At 45.5% G+C, this 17,760-nt stretch overlaps 1 protein-coding gene across 1 annotated transcript in view; it reads left to right on the forward strand.

The window, feature by feature from the left end:
• Positions 1-11,895: 11,895 nt before the first annotated feature.
• MYLK3 (myosin light chain kinase 3) overlaps positions 11,896-17,760 on the forward strand; it is a 52,654-nt gene continuing 46,789 nt past the window's right edge. The window contains exon 1 of the mRNA XM_084756008.1: positions 11,896-12,243. Within this exon, the coding sequence (XP_084612134.1) occupies positions 12,190-12,243 (54 nt within the window). The 5' untranslated portion in view covers positions 11,896-12,189. The remainder of the gene's footprint in view (positions 12,244-17,760) is intronic.

Below are 17,760 nucleotides of genomic sequence, written 5' to 3' on the forward strand. Positions count from 1 at the left end.
GCCTCATCTACCAGCAGATATTACTGTAGTTAAATGCATTTGAAACTCCTAATAAAAAAATTTTTTTTTAATTTCTGAAACATAAAAACTAAGGGTTTTTAATCAAAAAGGTGTAAAGTGATCAACATATAAGAACCTGTGTCTGGACAGAGAAACCTTGTTTTGAAAAACAAAAAACAACAACAACAATAAAAGAACCCTCTATAAATTATTGACATCGGAATTTATCCATTCAAAACATTATTTTTAGAGAAAAGTCAGGTTAAATTTTCATTGACCATGATAAAGGTCACACCTTTAATCCCAGCATTCAGGAGGCAGAGGCAGGGAATTGCTGTGAGTTTGAGGCCAGCCTGGTCTATAAAATGAGTCTAGCACAGCCATGACTACACAGAGAAACCCTGTCTCAAAAAACAAAACAAAAAATTAGATCAGGTGTTTGAAGATATTTTCAGATGTGAACAAGATGAAAATTTGGGAGGTAGACCAAACTACAAATTTGTATGCTTGCTTCTGTGCTGGTTGATTTTTGTTAACCTGACAGAATCCTAGGTATAGCTGGGAAAAGGGAATCTTAACTGAGAAAATGTTTCCATAGGATTGGCCTGTAAGCCTGGAGAGATGGCTCAGAGGTTGAGAGCACTGGCTGCCCTTCCAAAGGTCCGGAGTTCAATTCCCAGCAACCTTGTGGTGGCTCACAACAATCTATAATGAGATCTGGTGCCCTCTTCTGGCCTGCAGGTGTACATGCAGGCAAAACACTGTATACCTAGTAAATAAATAAATAAATCTTAAGAAAAAGAAAAAAGAAAAAAAGATTGGCCTGTGGGGATCAACTTGATTAATGATTGATGTGAGGGGGCCAAGCTCATTGCAGGAAGTGCCTTTTCTGGGTAGATGATCCTGGGTATATAGGGAAGCATGCTCAGTAAGCCGTGAGGACCCAAGCTGGTAAGCAGTGTGTGTGTTTCAATTCCCTTCAGGTTCCTGGCGCGGCTTCCCTGTTGGGGTGATCTTTTTGTGCACTATGTAAAGGTTGTCTTTTTTTTTTTTTTTTCCTGAGACAGGGTCTCTGTGTAGCCTTGGCTGTCCTGGACTCTGTAGACCAGGCTGGCCTAGAACTCACAGAGATCCGCCTGCTCTGTCTCCCGAGTGCTGGGATTAAAGGCGTGCGCCACCACGCCCGCCTCTGTAAAGGTTGTCTTTATATATTCAAATTGTCTTTGTATATTCAAATGCTGGCTTCAAAACAGCAGAGAGCTGAGTATAGGCCGGACTTTGTACTGTTATTCCTATGCTGCATCATATTTTGTAAAACACCTTCTGATTGGTTTAATAAAGAGCTCAGCAGCCAATAGCTGAGGCCAAGAGAGAAAGGTAGGAACTCTGGAGAAAAAAAATCAGGTGTGAGGAGTGGCCAGCCAGCCAATGAGGAAGAAACAAGTGCTAGGACTGAGGCGAGGTAACGGGCCATGGGGCAGGACGTTTAATGTTTGAGGCTTGGTTTTGCTCTTTGTTTTGTTGTTGTTGTTTTGTTTGTTTATTTGTTTTATTTTTTGAGACAAGGTTTCCCTGTGTAGCCTTGGCTGTCAGCTCCATCTGCGCTCGCCTTCCGCTTGGCGTCGTGGCGGCGCTGCACAGCCGGGTCACAGAGCCACCGCCGCCGCCGCAAGGAAGCCTCGTGTGTCTGCTTTTTATTGGTCAAATAGGAATAAGTTTTTAGGCAAGGTTATATAACAATACTTGGGGCACAAAGACAGCAAGCAGTAAATAGCATCAAAAATACATCAGACCAACCTCCAGCACAGGAGCTTCCATATTGTTTTCCAAAATGGCGGTTCTGGTTTTCATTCTCAGCCTGGTGTGCAAGGCTTCCTATTCCTCCGCGTCGCACCGCCGCTTAGCACTGTGTTTGTGTGATAGCTTCAACAGCACGTGCAAGGTAACACCTCCTTGTGGGTGTGATTTGCATCGCCCCAATGACTGCTGTTGAGCACCTCTTTACATGCTTGCTGGGCTTTTGTGTGTCTTGGGAAATGTTTGTGTGGGTCCTTTTCCTACTTTGTAATCGGGTTACTTGTTTTTTTACTGAGTTGCTTGACGTTCTTATGCGGTTTGAGTACTAAGTCCTTTACATGTATTCCCTGCAGACATGTCCCATTCCACATGCTGCCCTTCCTCTTGTTTCTCCTTTGCAGTGCAGAAGACTTTTCTAGTTTGACACACAGCCCTGTGCTGGAGTTTGTCCCAGCTGTTCCCTAGCAGTTTCTTGATTTGGATACTAGTTCATTTTACGTTGGTTCTTGTGTGTGTGATGTCGCTCCAGTTTCTTTTGATGCGGATATCCAGTTTTCCCAGCTTCCTGTACTGAAGAGCCTGTTTTTTCTCCACTGTGTCTTTTTGTTGGCTTGTTGAAAATAATAGCACGCCATAGAGGTATTGCAGCTGCTGTTCCAAACCATAGCAACGAAATGAATATTGAAATAAAGCAAATCACTCCTTGGTTTATTTCCTAGTCCACATAAAAACAGTTTTTATACCATTGCACTTTAAATGTGTCATAGCCTTATGTCAAAAAAAAAAATTCCCAGACACATGGCTTGTGCTTTTATCCATTGCAGAAGCAGAGCCAGGGGTCTAACCTGGTCTACATAGTGAGTTCCAGGCTAGCCAGAGCTTCATATTAAGACCCAATCTCAAAAAAGAAAATAATGTGCAAATACTTTACTGCTGGAAGATGCTAACGATCATGTGTGACCTCAGCGAGCCATCTCGTCACTGGTGGAAGGTCTTGCCTTGCTGCTGGTGGTGGCTGCCTGATCATGCTTGTGGCTGCAGGGCTTGGAGTGGTGCTGTACGGCTTTTCACTTTAGCATTTTACTCACAATAGAACTTATTTTAAAAATTGCAATCAGCCGGGTGTGGTGGCGATGCCTTTAATCCCAGCACTGAGGAGGCAGAGGCAGGTGGATCACTGAGTTCGAGGCCAGCCAGGTCTACAAAGTGAGTTCAGGATAGCCAAGGCTATATACAGAGAAACCCTGTCTCGAAAAATAAAAAAAAAATTGCATTCAGTGGGGCTGGAAAGATGGCTTAGAGGTTGAGAGCACTGCTTGCTCTTCCAAAGGTCGAGAGTTCAATACCCAGCAACCACACGGTGGCTCACAACCATCTATAATGAGATCTGGTGCCCTCTTCTGGCCTGCAGGTGTACATGCAGGCAAAACGCTATAAACCTAATAAATAAATATTTTTTAAAAATGCAATCAGTGTTCTCGGATGCTACTACTGTATCAACTGACACATATTTGAATTAAAAAACATTTATTTCTAATTACGTGTATGTACATATAGATATGTGTACATGATGAGTGTAGGTGCCCAAGGAGGCTTAGAGGAAGACACAGGATCCTCTGGTCATCACGTGCTCTCAAACACGCCGAGCCATCCTTCGAGGTCCCCATCGCTTTTAACAGAGAGCATCTTCATCTGTGATAGATTCCATTTCAGGAAACCACTTGCTTATCCATAAGAAACAATATCACTTTTTTATTTCAAAGATATGTTTTCATTCGTGTGTGTATCTATGAGTGGATGCCACATGTGTGCAGGTGTCCAGGGAGGTCAGAGGTTTGGTCCCTTAGAGCTGGAGTTACAGGTAGTAGTGGGGAGCCACCTGGTGTGGGTCCTGGGAACTGAACTCCTGTCCTCTGGAAGAGCAGCAAGTTTTCCTAACTGCTGAGGCATCTCTTCAGCCCCTGTGCAAAGTCTTATCTGTGGTGTAGTAGTTCACGGCCACCTTAGGTTCTGCTTCAAGTCAACTGTAAAAGTTGGAATCAGCTTCTTCCAAATGCTTTCTGATCCTTAAACAACCTTCCACGAGTTCTGATGGCTTCTGGAGCAGGCTTAGAGCCATCAGCGCAGTCCACTCCTAAAGCACCTGCAGAATTTCTTGTGACATGCAGGTCAGGTGCTCCTGATCCATGGCCCACATGATGGACATGTGAGAGCAGGCATGTAAGCGTTAGCCTTGAATATTTTTATTGGCACTCTTAGGGGACCACAGGCATCGTCAGATGAGCAGTAATACTGAGCATTAGATCTCAACGGTGGGCTCAAAAGACAGAATGCCATGCTATAAACAAATGCCATTTAGGCCTTGTTCCATTTTCTTAGTGCACAGCAGATTCATTGTGTATGTCTTAGTGAACTTTTCAGAATGAGGATGATTGCTACCCTAAATGCTGCTCCCAGTTGCACTGGCTCACAGTGTCAGGCAGCAGACCCTTTGGAACTCTGAAGCCAAGCACAGACATCTGTACAGATATGAAAGTTCTAGGCAGCGTCTTGCAATATAAGGCTGTTTACGGATATGTTGAAAAGTCTGTATCGTCGCTACCTTCATCAGTGATTTTAGCTAGGTCTTCTCACAAGCTTGCTGCGTTCACTTGTGCCTTTGTTTTGGAAATGGATGTTAAACCTCTGGAATCCGCCTCTGCTAGCCTCAGCCTTCTCCTAAGCAGCTTTTCCACCTCCAGGAACTTTTCCTTTTGTATGGACAGCTTGGCTAACTACTGGTGTTCAAAGAGGCCATAGGTAATCTATTGTATATATGTGTAATAATATAAATGTATATGTACAAAAATAAAATAATTAAAAAATAATTACCAAAAAAAGAATGGCCAGTTAGTGGAGCAAGTTAGAGTGCACACAACATGCAATTTGACATCATGTGTGGGCATGGTTTGTGGGGATCTCAATATCACCCAACATGTAGAAATACTGAAGAATTTGAAATATTTCAAATATTACCAACATTTTAAAAAGTATTTGTTTATTTTTATTGCATGTGCATTGGTGTTTTGCCTGCATGTGTGTCTGTGTGAGGGTGTCAGATCTTGGCGTTACAGACAGTTGTGAGCTGCCCTGTGGGTGCTGGGAATTGAACCCGGGTCCTTTGGAAAAGCAGTCAGTGCTCTTAACTGCTGAGCCATCTCTCCAGTCCCCCAACACTTGGCAAAATCATATACTTATTCACCTCAGTGTTGCAGTGAATATTCAGTTTCCTCTGTGTGTATGTGTGTGTGTGTGTGTGTGTGTGTTGCACTTATATGCATACACGAATATGTGTGTGTAGGGTACACTTTCCTGTATATGTGTGTTGTTTACTTGCCCATACATGTGGGTGTGTGGAAGCCATAGGTGGGCATTCAGGTCCTCAAACGTGTGCAGCAGATGCTTCAGTGACCCCATCATCGGCTCAGCCTCAAAATTTCCATTTCCTAAGGGGAAAAAAAAATTAGGTGGTGTGGCACAGGGGGATGACTCTGTGGGGAAGAGGCGTGGGAGAGGAAGGCTTGATGGCTTCAGAGATCCCTTAATAACTGTAAAGTGGGTATGTTCATAAAGCGGATTGTGTGGTGGAATTTTGCTCATTTCTAGGATTTGGAACGAAACAACAACCAAGGTTTGTGTGCACAGGGCAGCCTTTTGCAAATAAGCTTTGGGAGAATAGGACTCTCCTGTCCTTTGACAGCTGCTCAGTTTGTCCCTGAGCAGAATGAAGGGGAAAAAAAAGTCTGATGGGTCCAGAAGTGACAGGGTCCTGGGACAGGCCATGTTTAAACTGATCTGTGGAGCACCAATGGGGCTGCATAGAGAGGAGAGGTTGCCCTCTGAGCCCCTTAGTGGCCTCATGGTGGGTGGGTGGGGGGCACTGTCTGTGAGGAGTTAGGGACCCAGATATGGAAAAAGCTTTGAGGTCTCCCTTTATCTTGGGTAGATGTCCCGGACAGACCTCTACCATCTCAGAAGACCTGTCTGCTCACACACAGAACAGGATTTGTGGGGAGCAGATTCTCTCAAGGGCTAGAGGAAGAAGCTTTATCTGGTCTAAGTTCAGTTCCAGGAGACTTTGGTCCTTAAGGGTTCAGTTAGTTCATTTCAGCTTTGCAGAGGACTGTGGGCGATAAGGGATGTGGGACGTCCAGTGTAAGTTAAGAAGAGAAACGAGGTGTTGGGAGAAAACAGAAGTGAACTCGCTGGACTGGATAGAGGTTGGGAGGCCAAAGAGGCGAATAATTGCAGACAGAAGGACCTGACCGGGTGATGGTGGAGGGTCCTTTGCTGCAGACAGGAAACTCCCATGCATCCCGAGAAAGTGTCAGTTAGAACCAGGAGATATTCATGTCTTTATCGAGGCGGACATGTCATTAGCCTGTGGCAGGCAGAAGCTCTCTCCTCTGGTGAGTGGGAGGGAGGTGGCCTGAGGGAGAGCTGCAGTAGAAAACCCTCATCTTCCTGCCTGGGCCAGATGGGGTATTGTGAGGGACGCGAGAATGTGATTAGCCGGGTGAAATAGGGAGTGTAAGTGGGTAAGAACCATGTGTGTGCGCGTGCGTGCATGCGTGCGTGTGGGGGGGAGGGGAGCTTGAGGCTTAAAGTATGGGGGTTCTGTTTCTGTCCCTTGACATCCTGCTTGGTGACAGCAGCTTCCCTGGCCATTTTTATCAGCCAGGGATATATTGCCTATTTTTTTTGTGTGTGTCCCCTGCCAAGACTGTGGTGGTGAATCTTTTTTTTTTTCTTTTCGAGACAAGCTTTCTCTGTGTAGCCTTGGCTGTCCTGGACTCACTTTGTAGACCAGGCTGGCCTTGAACTCGCAGCGATCCACCAGCCTCTGCCTCCCGAGTGCTGGGATTAAAGACATGCGCCACCACGCCGGCTAGTGGTGGATCTTTTGAACTGGAAGCCAAATATCCGTTGGTGCTAGTGATACAGATACATGTAACTTTTGCCCCTCGTTAGGGATCTTAGATGAAAATTTTAAATGTAATTTCTGGGGCTGTAGAAATATAAAAGAATAAAGCGAAGCCTATATGTTATGGATCAGATATAAAATGTCTGCCCATAGGCCCATGTCTTTAAACACTTGCTCTTCAGCCAGTGCACTGTCTCGGGAGGTGCTGCAGTATATCAGGGTCGGGGGCTGGCTGAGGGAGTGTGTTGCTGTGAGGTGGGTTTTGAGGCCTACGCCTCAGCTCCACTTCCCCGCTTCTGATTCTGTTTATGCTGCAGTGCACGCAAGCTGCCGCCATACTCCTTGGCCATCCTGCCTTCCGGCATGTCTTCCCTGCCATGATGGGCAATATATTCCCAAGCTGTGAGCCAAAATAACCCTTCCAGAAGTTGCTTCGTGTCAGGTGTTTGGTCACAGCAGTGAGAAAAAGTATGAATGCAGAAAGTTGGTACCAAGCGGAGGGGTGTTTCTGTGATAAACCTGAGCACATGAGTGCTTACCAACTCTAGAGCCGGTGGGACCTGGGAGAGCCAGGCCTGAAAGCAAGGCGGGCTGACGGTACATGCAATAGCCAACTTCATATGGAGCATCAGCCAATTTATCCTAAGGGTAAAGAAGAATCACACACATAAAACATACAATCACAAGGAAAAGCTGCACGTGGCAGACGTGTCACATGTGGCACAAACATGTTTTTCCGTAGAGGCATATAAACAAATAGCAATGGCCGGTTGTAATGAAGAGCAAACTCCTGCCCACCACACCTGGAGGAGCACCAAAGCACGGTCCAAGAACAACCCCGTGTGTTTGAAGACACTGAAGTCCTAAGACTCTTGGTGTCTCCGAGTTGTTTTTACAAGCACTCAGAAATCGACTGTGTTCTGACACATGGTTTTGAGCCTTTGGGATGGATTTCTAGAAGTGCTGAAGATTTGAACAACTATTTACGAGATGTACATCACAAGTTCCAAAGGAGAAGGAGGTTTGAAGAGAGAGGAAAGGCAGGAGGGAGAAAAAGGAAAGAGAAAATGGGATGCTTTTTTTTTTTTTAATTTGACTGCCTTCCATCAGTTCACCTTTTTGATTTGGGGAGCGGGTAAGTCTAGGAACCATTCCCCCACAGTGGCCGCCAGATGGGTTTCCATTGAAGTTTTCCTGGGCACAAGGGATGTAAGGATAGGAAAATGGCTAGGTGTCTGCACAGACTGATTGGGGTGATTAGAAATGCAGTGCTGTGGAGAGGTTGGAATGTTGCAACTCCAGAGGCCAAGTACTTTATCTTGAGCTAGCTTTAGCTTGGAACAGCCATTTCTTGGCCACTGCTGTCTTGGAACTAACACCCTGTGATTAATAGATTTTTAAAAACCCCAAAACTTTTGCAATCTATTAACTTAGTAAATCCCTACTGTGCCGGTTAGACTTAGATCAACTTGATACAAACCAGAGTCATTTTGGAAGCGGGAACCTCAGTTGAGAAAATGCCCCCACTAGATTGGCTTGTGATGCATCTTCTTGATTGATGGTTGATACGGGAGGATCCAGTTCACTGTGGGCAATGCCACCCCTGGGCTGGTGGTCCTGGGTTCTATTAAAAAGCAGACTGTGAAAGTCATGCGGACCAAGCCAGTAAGCAGCACCCTTCCTTAGTCTCTGCATCAGCTCCTGCCTCTGGGTTCCTCGCTTGAGTTCCTGCCCTGCCCTCCCTCAGTAATGGACTGTTACCTGGAAGTCTAAGTGACATAAACCCTTTCCTCCCCAAACTGCTCTTGGCCATGATATTTATCATAGCAATAGAAATTCTAACTAAGGGCTGGAGAGATGGCTTGTCGGTTAAGAGCACTGACTGCTCTTCCAAAGGTCCTGAGTTAAATTCCCAGCACCCACATGGCAGCTCACAACTGTAATTCCAAGATCTGACACCCTCACACAGATACATCCAGGCAAAGCATCAATGCACATTAAAAAAAAAAAGAGTTGCTGTGGTCATGGTGTTTCTTCACAGCAATGAGACCCTAAGACAGACACCTACCCAAAGGCTAAGAATGTCATCAGACAGCATCTAGGACCTATAGAAAAGCTTCCTTAGCTGGGCGTGGTGGAGCACGCCTTTAATCCCAGCACTCGGGAGGCAGAGGCAGGCGGATCTTCGTGAGTTCGAGGCCAGCCTGGTCTGCAAAGTGAGTCCAGGACAGCCAAGGCTACAAAGAGAAACCCTGTCTCAAAAAACAAACAAACAAACAAAAAAGAAAAATTTCCTCTGTCTTGCTGTATCTGTCTCTGATGGACCCACCGGTGCAGATTTATGACTTTATTCTGTGAAACTATAAAACTTAGTGAAACTGCTTCCACATTGGAACATGGAATTTAGAGTAACCAAAATCTGTGTTTCTTGGCCATGGCCACTCAAAATGGCTCCAGAATAAATTGTCCTCTTATTACTCTCTCTCTTCCTTCCTTCCTTTCTCCCTCCCTCTCTCCTTCCCTCCTTCCCTCCCTCCCTCCCCCTAACTCATTTTTGGTTTATTTTGAAAAAAGGTTTTTCTATGTAGCTTAGACCTAGGTATAGACTCTGCTGGCCTTGAACTTACAGAGATCCACCTGCCTCTGTCTCTCCAGTGCTTAGGTTAAAGGCCTGAACTGCCTTCCTGACTCCTTTTAATATTTCTCTTTGGGTTACATAACAAGTCAAAGGGGTCATGGCAGAGAATGTACCTGGCTCATTTTTAAAGCCTCCACATACGGGGCCTGGAGAGGTGGCTCAGCAATTAAGAGCAGTTGTTGCTCTTTCAGAGGGGCCTGAATTTGGTTCCTGGTACCCAACATGGTGGCTCACAACCATCTGTTCCAGGGAATCTGACACCTTCTGATGTACATACAAGCATGCAGGCAAGACACTCATATATAACATATATAACATAACTCATACATAACATAAAATAAATATGTAAAAATGTTTTTCAAATAAAAGCAAACAAAAAAAAGCCTTGCACATACCTTCCCAAGAGAGCACAAATCCATTTCCTGTTTGTTACTCCACAAATAATGTATGTTGTGCAAACTCTTATAAATTGAAGCATCATTTACATTACATAGTTTTTCTTGCTTAAAAGGATTCACAAGTCGTCTGAGGGCAGATGTCTTCAATTCTAGAGCTGTGTAAGCAGAGGCAGGTGGATCTCTGTGAGGTCAAGGCTAGCCTGATCTACATTGGGATTTCTAGGTCATCTGAGGCTACATAGCAAGACCCTGTCTCAAAACAAAACAAACAAACAAAAACAAACCCGTTCCTTATGAAAGTGAGAATACAAGGTGCATATGCTGTACAAGACAGGGACAATGGCCGCCCTCTCAGTGCAGCTGCTGTCAGTGGTAGGGCCACATCCTCCTCACACATCTGTCTCTTCGTCCTCTTGGTTAGGAGTCTGTCCTTTTCATACAGACTGGATTTGATTTTGTGTATCCTGAGTTCTTTGTCAGATTTCTCTCCATAGCTGTAGATATAACAGTTACTATTCTCTTTCCTATTCGTCCATGTAGAAGTAGCCTAAGGTTTTCTCTTTTTCTAAAAAGTCCAAATCTATCACTTTCTTATTTCATTGACCTTTAACAGATGTCCCACTCAACCTAAGAAGCCCACATCACAGCTGTAAAGAATTCCAACAGATCAAGCTGAAAAACTTTTTTTTTTAAAAAAAGATTTATTTATTTATCAAGCTGAAAAACTTAATTGGATAAAATACGACATATTAAACAATCATTTATAACATATAATAATATTTAGAAATATAGTCCAAAAACCAAACAAATGACATACCAATACTTTATTAAAATTCATGCTATCAGGGAGTGGAGAGATGAAGGCTCAGTGGTTAAGAGCACTGGCTACTCTCCCAGAGGACCTGAGTTCAATTCCCAGGATCCACATGGAAGCTCATAAGTGTTTTAGGGGATCTGACATTCACAAAGACACACATGCAGGCACAACACCAATACACATAAGATTTTTTTTTTTAAGTTCATGTTATCGTTTTCTAGCTCCTGCGTGATGCAGAATCAAATTTCACTTATTTTGCTTATACTCAATAAATCTTTTCACATTTTTGTTTTGTTTTGTTTTGCTTTGCTTTGACTGTCCAGGATACACTTTGTAGACCAGGCTGGCCTCGATCTCACAGAGATCTGCCTGCCTCTGCCTCCTGAGTTCTGGATTAAAGACGTGCGCCACCACGCCCTGCTCCTACTCTCTTTTCCTAGTTTGGTCCTCACACACACAGCTCTTGTTTCATAGCATCCTTTTTGTTGTTTTTCTGCCTTGCAGTTCTCAGAATCTCTCTCTCAGGGTCTCGACAGGCTGGGCAGGTACTCTGGCCAGTTAACCTCACTTTTGATAGTGATCTTGACAGTGGCCACAGCTTATCAGAAAAACACTGTTCTGGAAGCAGTCCCCTGGTTACCTGTTAAATACTTCAGGGACTTCCTTAGCTTTCTGGACCTGATCTGAATGACCATTCTATGACAAATTAATAAGTGAAAGTAACGCTGCCGCTGGGAATTACACATGGCCAATCAGTGGCCAGGATTAACCGATGGGGGACAATCCTGGACTACAGGCCTGAGTCCCAGACATCAAAGAGTCGTTTCTTCCTCTGGCTACACTGGGCAGTGCGGTGTGGGGCTGTGGGGCTGCCAGGAAGGAGTTCTCAGTTCCTTACACAGTACTAAGAGACGCTATTGCTGGGCGTGGTGGTGCACGCCTTTAATCCCAGCACTCGGGAGGCAGAGGCAGGTGGATCTCTGTGAGTCTTGAGGCCAGCCTGGTCTACAAAAGTGAGTCCAGGACAGCCAAGGCTACACAGAGAAATCTTCTCTCAAAAAAAACCAACAAAACAAAAAAACAAACAAAAAACCAAAACAAAAACAAACAAAACAAAACGAAAACAAACAAAAAACAAAACACAGAGATGCTATCGCATTCCTATTAGGTTGTACAGATTGAATCATAGAAGAGTTTGCAGTGACACGGAGAGCTCTCAGTGGGCTGGGGCCAGCGGACAAATGCCACTTAGGTTTCCAAGGAGCCAAACTCCCCACTCACGCATGGCTGATGCACTTGTGTCTAAATGTGGTGCTGCCAGGGCCCCTGGCCAGCTTCAGGGCAGGAAATAGAATGTCCCTTTCTTCACTACTGAAAACAGTCTGTGCATGATTTATGCTGGGGCCAATGAAAGCTCAAAGGGACAGCCAGCTGAGCGAGGGCGCCAGGAGAGAGCTTTCACAGCTCCTGCTCGGGGTCATAACTGTTGACGAGAGCCTCTTACCTGCCCAGGTCTAAGGACATCTGCCTGGAAGATGGAGCTATTTCCACATCTTACCGCAGACTTAGGAAAACAATGTTTTTGACTGGCCTCTTGGGATCCACAGATCAAGGCGCTAGTGGAGTTCAGGTGACAAATTGACTGTGTGTTTGTGTTTTTTAGCAGTGTTTTGGGTGCATGCAAACCCTCCAGAAAGTGCTTTCGGAGTCCAGTTTTTAAAAACAATAACAATGACAAAAAATTCGCAGTTTGTTGGTCTTGGGTGCATACATTGATTTTTAGTTTGACCAGGTTTGGGGAAATGGCATGTGTAATTTAGAGTTCATAGTGCTTTTTTCAAACCTGTTGACCTGATTAGCAATACAGATGCTTAGATCATCTGAAAACGTTGTAGCTGGTGACTATTCCCCAGTGTTCACTAACTTTGCTTTATTAAAAATTCCCAAATTAATTATACTGTGTAGGTTATGAATTTGTGCATGGGGTCGAGAACCTATCTTCCTAAGTTGAATAGGAGTCTATTTAAAAAAAAAAAAAAAGGCAGCACAACTGGTATCATGGCTCATGCCTGAAATACCAGTCAGGGCTTGGGGGGGAGACTGAGGCAAGAGGGTTGCTGTGTGTTTGAAGACAACGTGGGCCACATAGTGTGTTCCAGGCTAGCTTATGTTATAAAGTGGCTGAAAAATTAAAAGTACCAACCAAAAAAAAAAGTTGCTTTTTCTCCCATGGGATTTGCTGCCTTTGAAGAGTTTTGTTTGGCTATGTCCTAGCAGTTGATCTTACTTGTGACCACCACCCTAGACTTAAAATGTCCTCTGCATCCCGGAAGTGGCTTGTGTCAGGCCCCCTTGTCCATTCTTTCTAGTAGCTTCATCATGGCGCACCCCATCTCGAGAAATTCTGTGAGTGGTTATCTCCCTCACTGCTTTCGGTCTAAATATGTTTCAACTCATCTTATTAAATCTACTGAGTTTGCTGGCACCTGGACCTGAGGTCTGGTCCTAAATAGACACCTGTTATTGCTGGGTCCTCCCAGGAATTTTTGTTTGTTGGATTGTTTTTGTTTTTGTTTTTGTTTTTTTGAGACAGGGTTTCTCTGTGTAGCCTTTGCTGTCCTGGACTGGCTTTGTAGACCAGGCTGGCCTTGAACTCACAGCGATCCGCCTGCCTCTGCCTCCTGAGTCCTGGGATTAAAGGTGTGCGCCACCATGCCCGGCCTAGGAGTTTCGTTAGCTTGTTCTTCTCTAGAATCATCTGTCTTTGGCTTCTTACATCACTCATCTTTCAAAGCTCGGCTTAAACTTTGTTTTCTCCAGAATCTCTGCTCGAACCCTTTGCCTCCCCTTTCACAATGACACTCCGTAGCTACGTTTCTGGAAGAGCGATCCTGGATGACCCTTTGTCGTGTCGTCCCTGTGTGCCACTCTCCCCCTCATCCCCCACCTCCCCGCAGACGCTTTCCGAACTCTGTCCTCACTGCCCTCTCCTGGCAGGGTCTGTCAGTCCTCAAACCCCAGACCTGCCTGTTGTCTTCATCTTCATCTTCTTTCCCTGTTCTTAAAACTCACCAGGATGAGCCAGGAGCCTCTTCTGTAGACCTTTGGGTTCCTCAGCACTCCCCCTGCCACCCAGGTCTAGATAAAGAAAGTCTGTAAACAGAGGAAATTCCTTTTATCAGACATAGGCAGGCTAGAAACACTTGCTTTGTACCCTTTCTCCGCCCCCTCACACTCACGTCCTTTGCATATATCTGCTAATGACTGTGATGCCTAATATTGCTTGTCAACCTCACACGCCTGACAAAGAGGAACCCAAGAGGAACTCCAACTGAGAAATTAGCTCCATCAGATTGGCCTGCGGCATTTCTGTGAGGCCAGTTTCTTGACTGCTTATTAACGCAGTGGAGCCCAGTTCACCATGGGTGGTGCCATCCCTGGGTAGGAGGAGGAGAGGGAAGTGACTGCACAGGCCATTGGAGCGAGCCAGGAAGAAGTGCTCCTCTGTGATCCTGCAAGGTCCTACCTTGAGCTGGTCCTCCTGTGGTGGTGACTGTAACACATAAGCTGAAGCAGACCCTGTGCTCCCACAAATATGTGTTGGTCGTGCTGTTTATCACAACACCATAAAGGAAACTAGACAGAACTTGGCACCTACCAGCAGTGGTGGCACACTAGCCTCAGCACTCAGGAGGCAGAGGCAAGTGGATCTCTGTGAGTTCAAGGCCAGCTTGGTCTATAGAGTGAGTTCCTGAACAGCCAGGACTACATGGAGAAATCCTGTCTTGAAAAACCAAAAAGAAAAAAGAAAAAAAAAAAAAAGGCATTTGGCACCTAGAGTTGGGTGTTGCTGTAATGGACCTGTCGTTTTGCAGGAGGATTATGGAAATGTTTGAAGATTTGGCCTGGAAAAGCCATAATCTAATGAGCTCTTGTGGGAACTTGGGATATGATGCTGAGGGCAACATAGGTTATGGAGCCCTGGCTTATGAAGTGTCAGGGGAAGTTAGAAAGTCCCTTAAAGGTTCCATCAGGGTCATTCATGTGAGATTTTGAACTAAGAATCTGTGCTGTGGGATGGAGAGATGGCTCAGAGGTTAAGAGCATTGACTGCTCTTCCAAAGGTCCTGAGTTCAATTCCCAGCAACCACATGGTGGCTCACAACCATCTATAATGAGATCTGGTGCCCTCTTCTGGAATACAGGCCTACATGCAGGCAGAACACTGTATACATAATAAATAAATAAATCTTAGAAGAAGAAGAAGAAGAAGAAGAAGAAGAAGAAGAAGAAGAAGAAGAAGAAGAAGAAGAAGAAGAAGAGAAGGAAGAATCTGTGCCGTTTTGACTCCTTGGTGCTGAAGAGTTAGGGGTGATTAACAAGAGACCAGCACCAATGAGGTAAAACTGGACCAATGGCGGCTGGTGAGCTAGGCCCTAAACACCAGCTGGGATAAATAAGGGACTGGAATCAACGAAGTGAAATCTTGTGGGAAGTGTTTCCTCTGGGTCAGCACCCAGGGGCTGCATTTCCAGGAGGTACCTGGGTAATCTGCAAGAGTCTTCCTCTCACTGGCACTGATGTTGAAGGCAGAAGGGGTCATGGAGAGCAGCTGAGGTTTAGCATGAGGTGGCAAGGTTGAGGTCCCTGCAGAGAGCCAGGAGGCCATTGTTCAAAGTGCCACCTCAGTTTCAGAGGAGACACCAGGATGACAGAGAGGCAGGGATGTCCACCAAAGACAGCGGCAAGTGTGTGTGTGGGGGGGGGGGGTAGAGCCAGCCTGTGCACTGCTGACTGCAGATATGTGGGACTGTCCGAGCCCCCTGGATTCCATAGGGGCATAGGTCCCAGACACTGCACACAGCTTTTTACACTGTTGGATTTTGGTGTTTGCTTTATCTTTAATCTGACGGTAACTGTGCTCTGGTTCTGCCATCTAGGGATAAAAAGGAGTATTTCAGATTTTACAGAAGCCCACAGTTAGGAGAATTTGTATTTAAAAAAATTAAAAACTTAAAGTGCCGAGTTCTTTGCTTGTTTGATTTGGTTTGGTTTTTGAGACAAGGTTGCTCTATGTCGTTGGCTGTCCTGGACTCACTCTGTAGACCACGCTGGCCTCGAACTTACAGTGATCCACCTGCCTCTGCCTCCCCAGAGTGCTGGGATTTACAGGCATGCACCACTGTGCCCAGCTCCTCAGGCGTTGACGTTTTTAAAGACTGAGTAACTTTTGAAATTGTACTGTGGTTTGTTTGGTTGTTTGGTTGGTTTGTTTTTGTTTTTTGTTTTTGTTTTTCAAGACAGGGTTTCTCTGTGTAGCCCTGGCTGTCCTGGACAGCTTTGTAGACCAGGATGGCCTTGAACTCACATCGACCCACCTGCCTCTTCCTCCCGAGTGCTGGGATTAAAGGCATGTGTCACACGCCTGGCACTGTGTTTTATATTGTGATATCAAGATGAAGAACTTGGGGACATGAAAAGGTAATGATTTAACTGTGATGGCCTGTCAGCTGACAGAAACCCTTTCTTCCTCAAGCTGCCTTCGGTCAGCGATTTGTCATGCTCATTGTTGTCATGCTATATGTTACGCTTACTTTCTTGTAGCACAAGCAGAGAGCTCTTGAGCTCACAGGTAAAGCCAAGAAACTTAAATAAGACCGCAGTTAAAACAACCTACTGTCAAAGGCCTGCAGCTTTTACTCTGATTAGAATCAGTCCTAGCCACGGGGCGCAGTGTCTCACGCCTGTAATCCCAACACTCGGGAGGCAGAGGCAGGCAGATCTCTGTGAGTTTGAAGCCAGCCTGGCCCTACAGAGTGAGTTTCAGGACAGCCAAGGCTACACAGAGAAACCCTGTCCTGAAGCCCCACCCCCACCCCAAAAAAGAGTTAGCCCTAGCAGGTGAGGGGAGGTCTTCAAGCAATGTGTGTGTGGAGGTCTACAGAAAGTCTCCCTCTGTCGTGAGCACCAGCTTCAGAGGGGTCTTCCATCTTTTCAGAGGCAAGCAGAGGTCCTACTCCTTCCTCCTCAGCTGGGCAGCAACTGTGAGGCACATGTGAACACATGCTACGATGAGGTGTGAGCTGGCAGGGGCATAGACAGGCGGTTGTCAGCATGGAACTGGTTGGCCCGGTTCTAACTTGTAAATTTATTTGGGTTTTGGGGGATTGGCACTTGGCAAGCAGAGCCCTCTCGAGACAAATGCAGATTCTAGATGGACAACAGGAAGGTTTAGACTGATAGAATAGATTAAGCTTAAATTTAAGTTTTTCTGCATACTTTAGACATGTCCTTGATTCTTACAAGCCTGAGTTTGTCTTTGTGTTTTGGTTTTTTTGGTTTTTTGGTTTTCCGAGACAGGGACCTGAGTTTGTCTTTAAAGATAAAGATAATAGCTCCTTCCTCCTAGACTTGTTGGGAGGGGCAAATAAAGCAATTTATATAGAGATGTTGCACCACTGCGGAGCACATAAAAGTACTAGCGTCTGCCAGCACCTTAAATGTGTTTTCTTTTCCATAAATAATGAATAAGTAAATGAATTACTTATGACTATTCATTTGGTTTCTGGTGATGTTTTTTGTTTTTCTAATCGAGTGTCAGGCTAATTTCATCTGACCTTGGTGGGGCAGGGAACTATTTAACCTGAGATGTAGGGAAGGAAGAAATGGGGGAAGTGAGGGGGGGGCGTGATTTCAGTCAAGGATAAGATGGCGGAACACAGAAGGCTGGAGACAAATCCACCGACCACCAAAGGGTGGCAGGGGACCGCCACACCCAGGCAGGGTTTCAGCACAGTGTTCCTCCTACTCCGCTTTTTCCCAGGGGCCAGCTTGGCTTGGACACTGTTTTGAAACTCATCCTGTTGGGCTTTGTGGCAGCGTCAATGCTCTTCCTGGGTTTGCTATAATGAGACAAGTTACAGACTTTTTTTTTCTTTGAAAGAATTAGCAACTGAGCTTGGTATCTGTGAGGCCCCTTCCTTATATCCTCAGACGACTGTTAGAGCTGAGCCCGTGTCTCACGGGCTGATCTGACCCACCTAGCTGTCCCTGAGATCTCTCAACCCACAGCACAGGTGGTGAGCCCCACGGTCTCTCCAAGGGCATCCGTTTAGTCTTTGCCAGTCGCCTGCTGTGTGGTCCACAA

This window comes from Acomys minous (assembly GCF_964271855.1).
Source record: "Acomys minous genome assembly, chromosome: 14".
NCBI classification, from domain to species: domain Eukaryota; kingdom Metazoa; phylum Chordata; class Mammalia; order Rodentia; family Muridae; genus Acomys; species Acomys minous.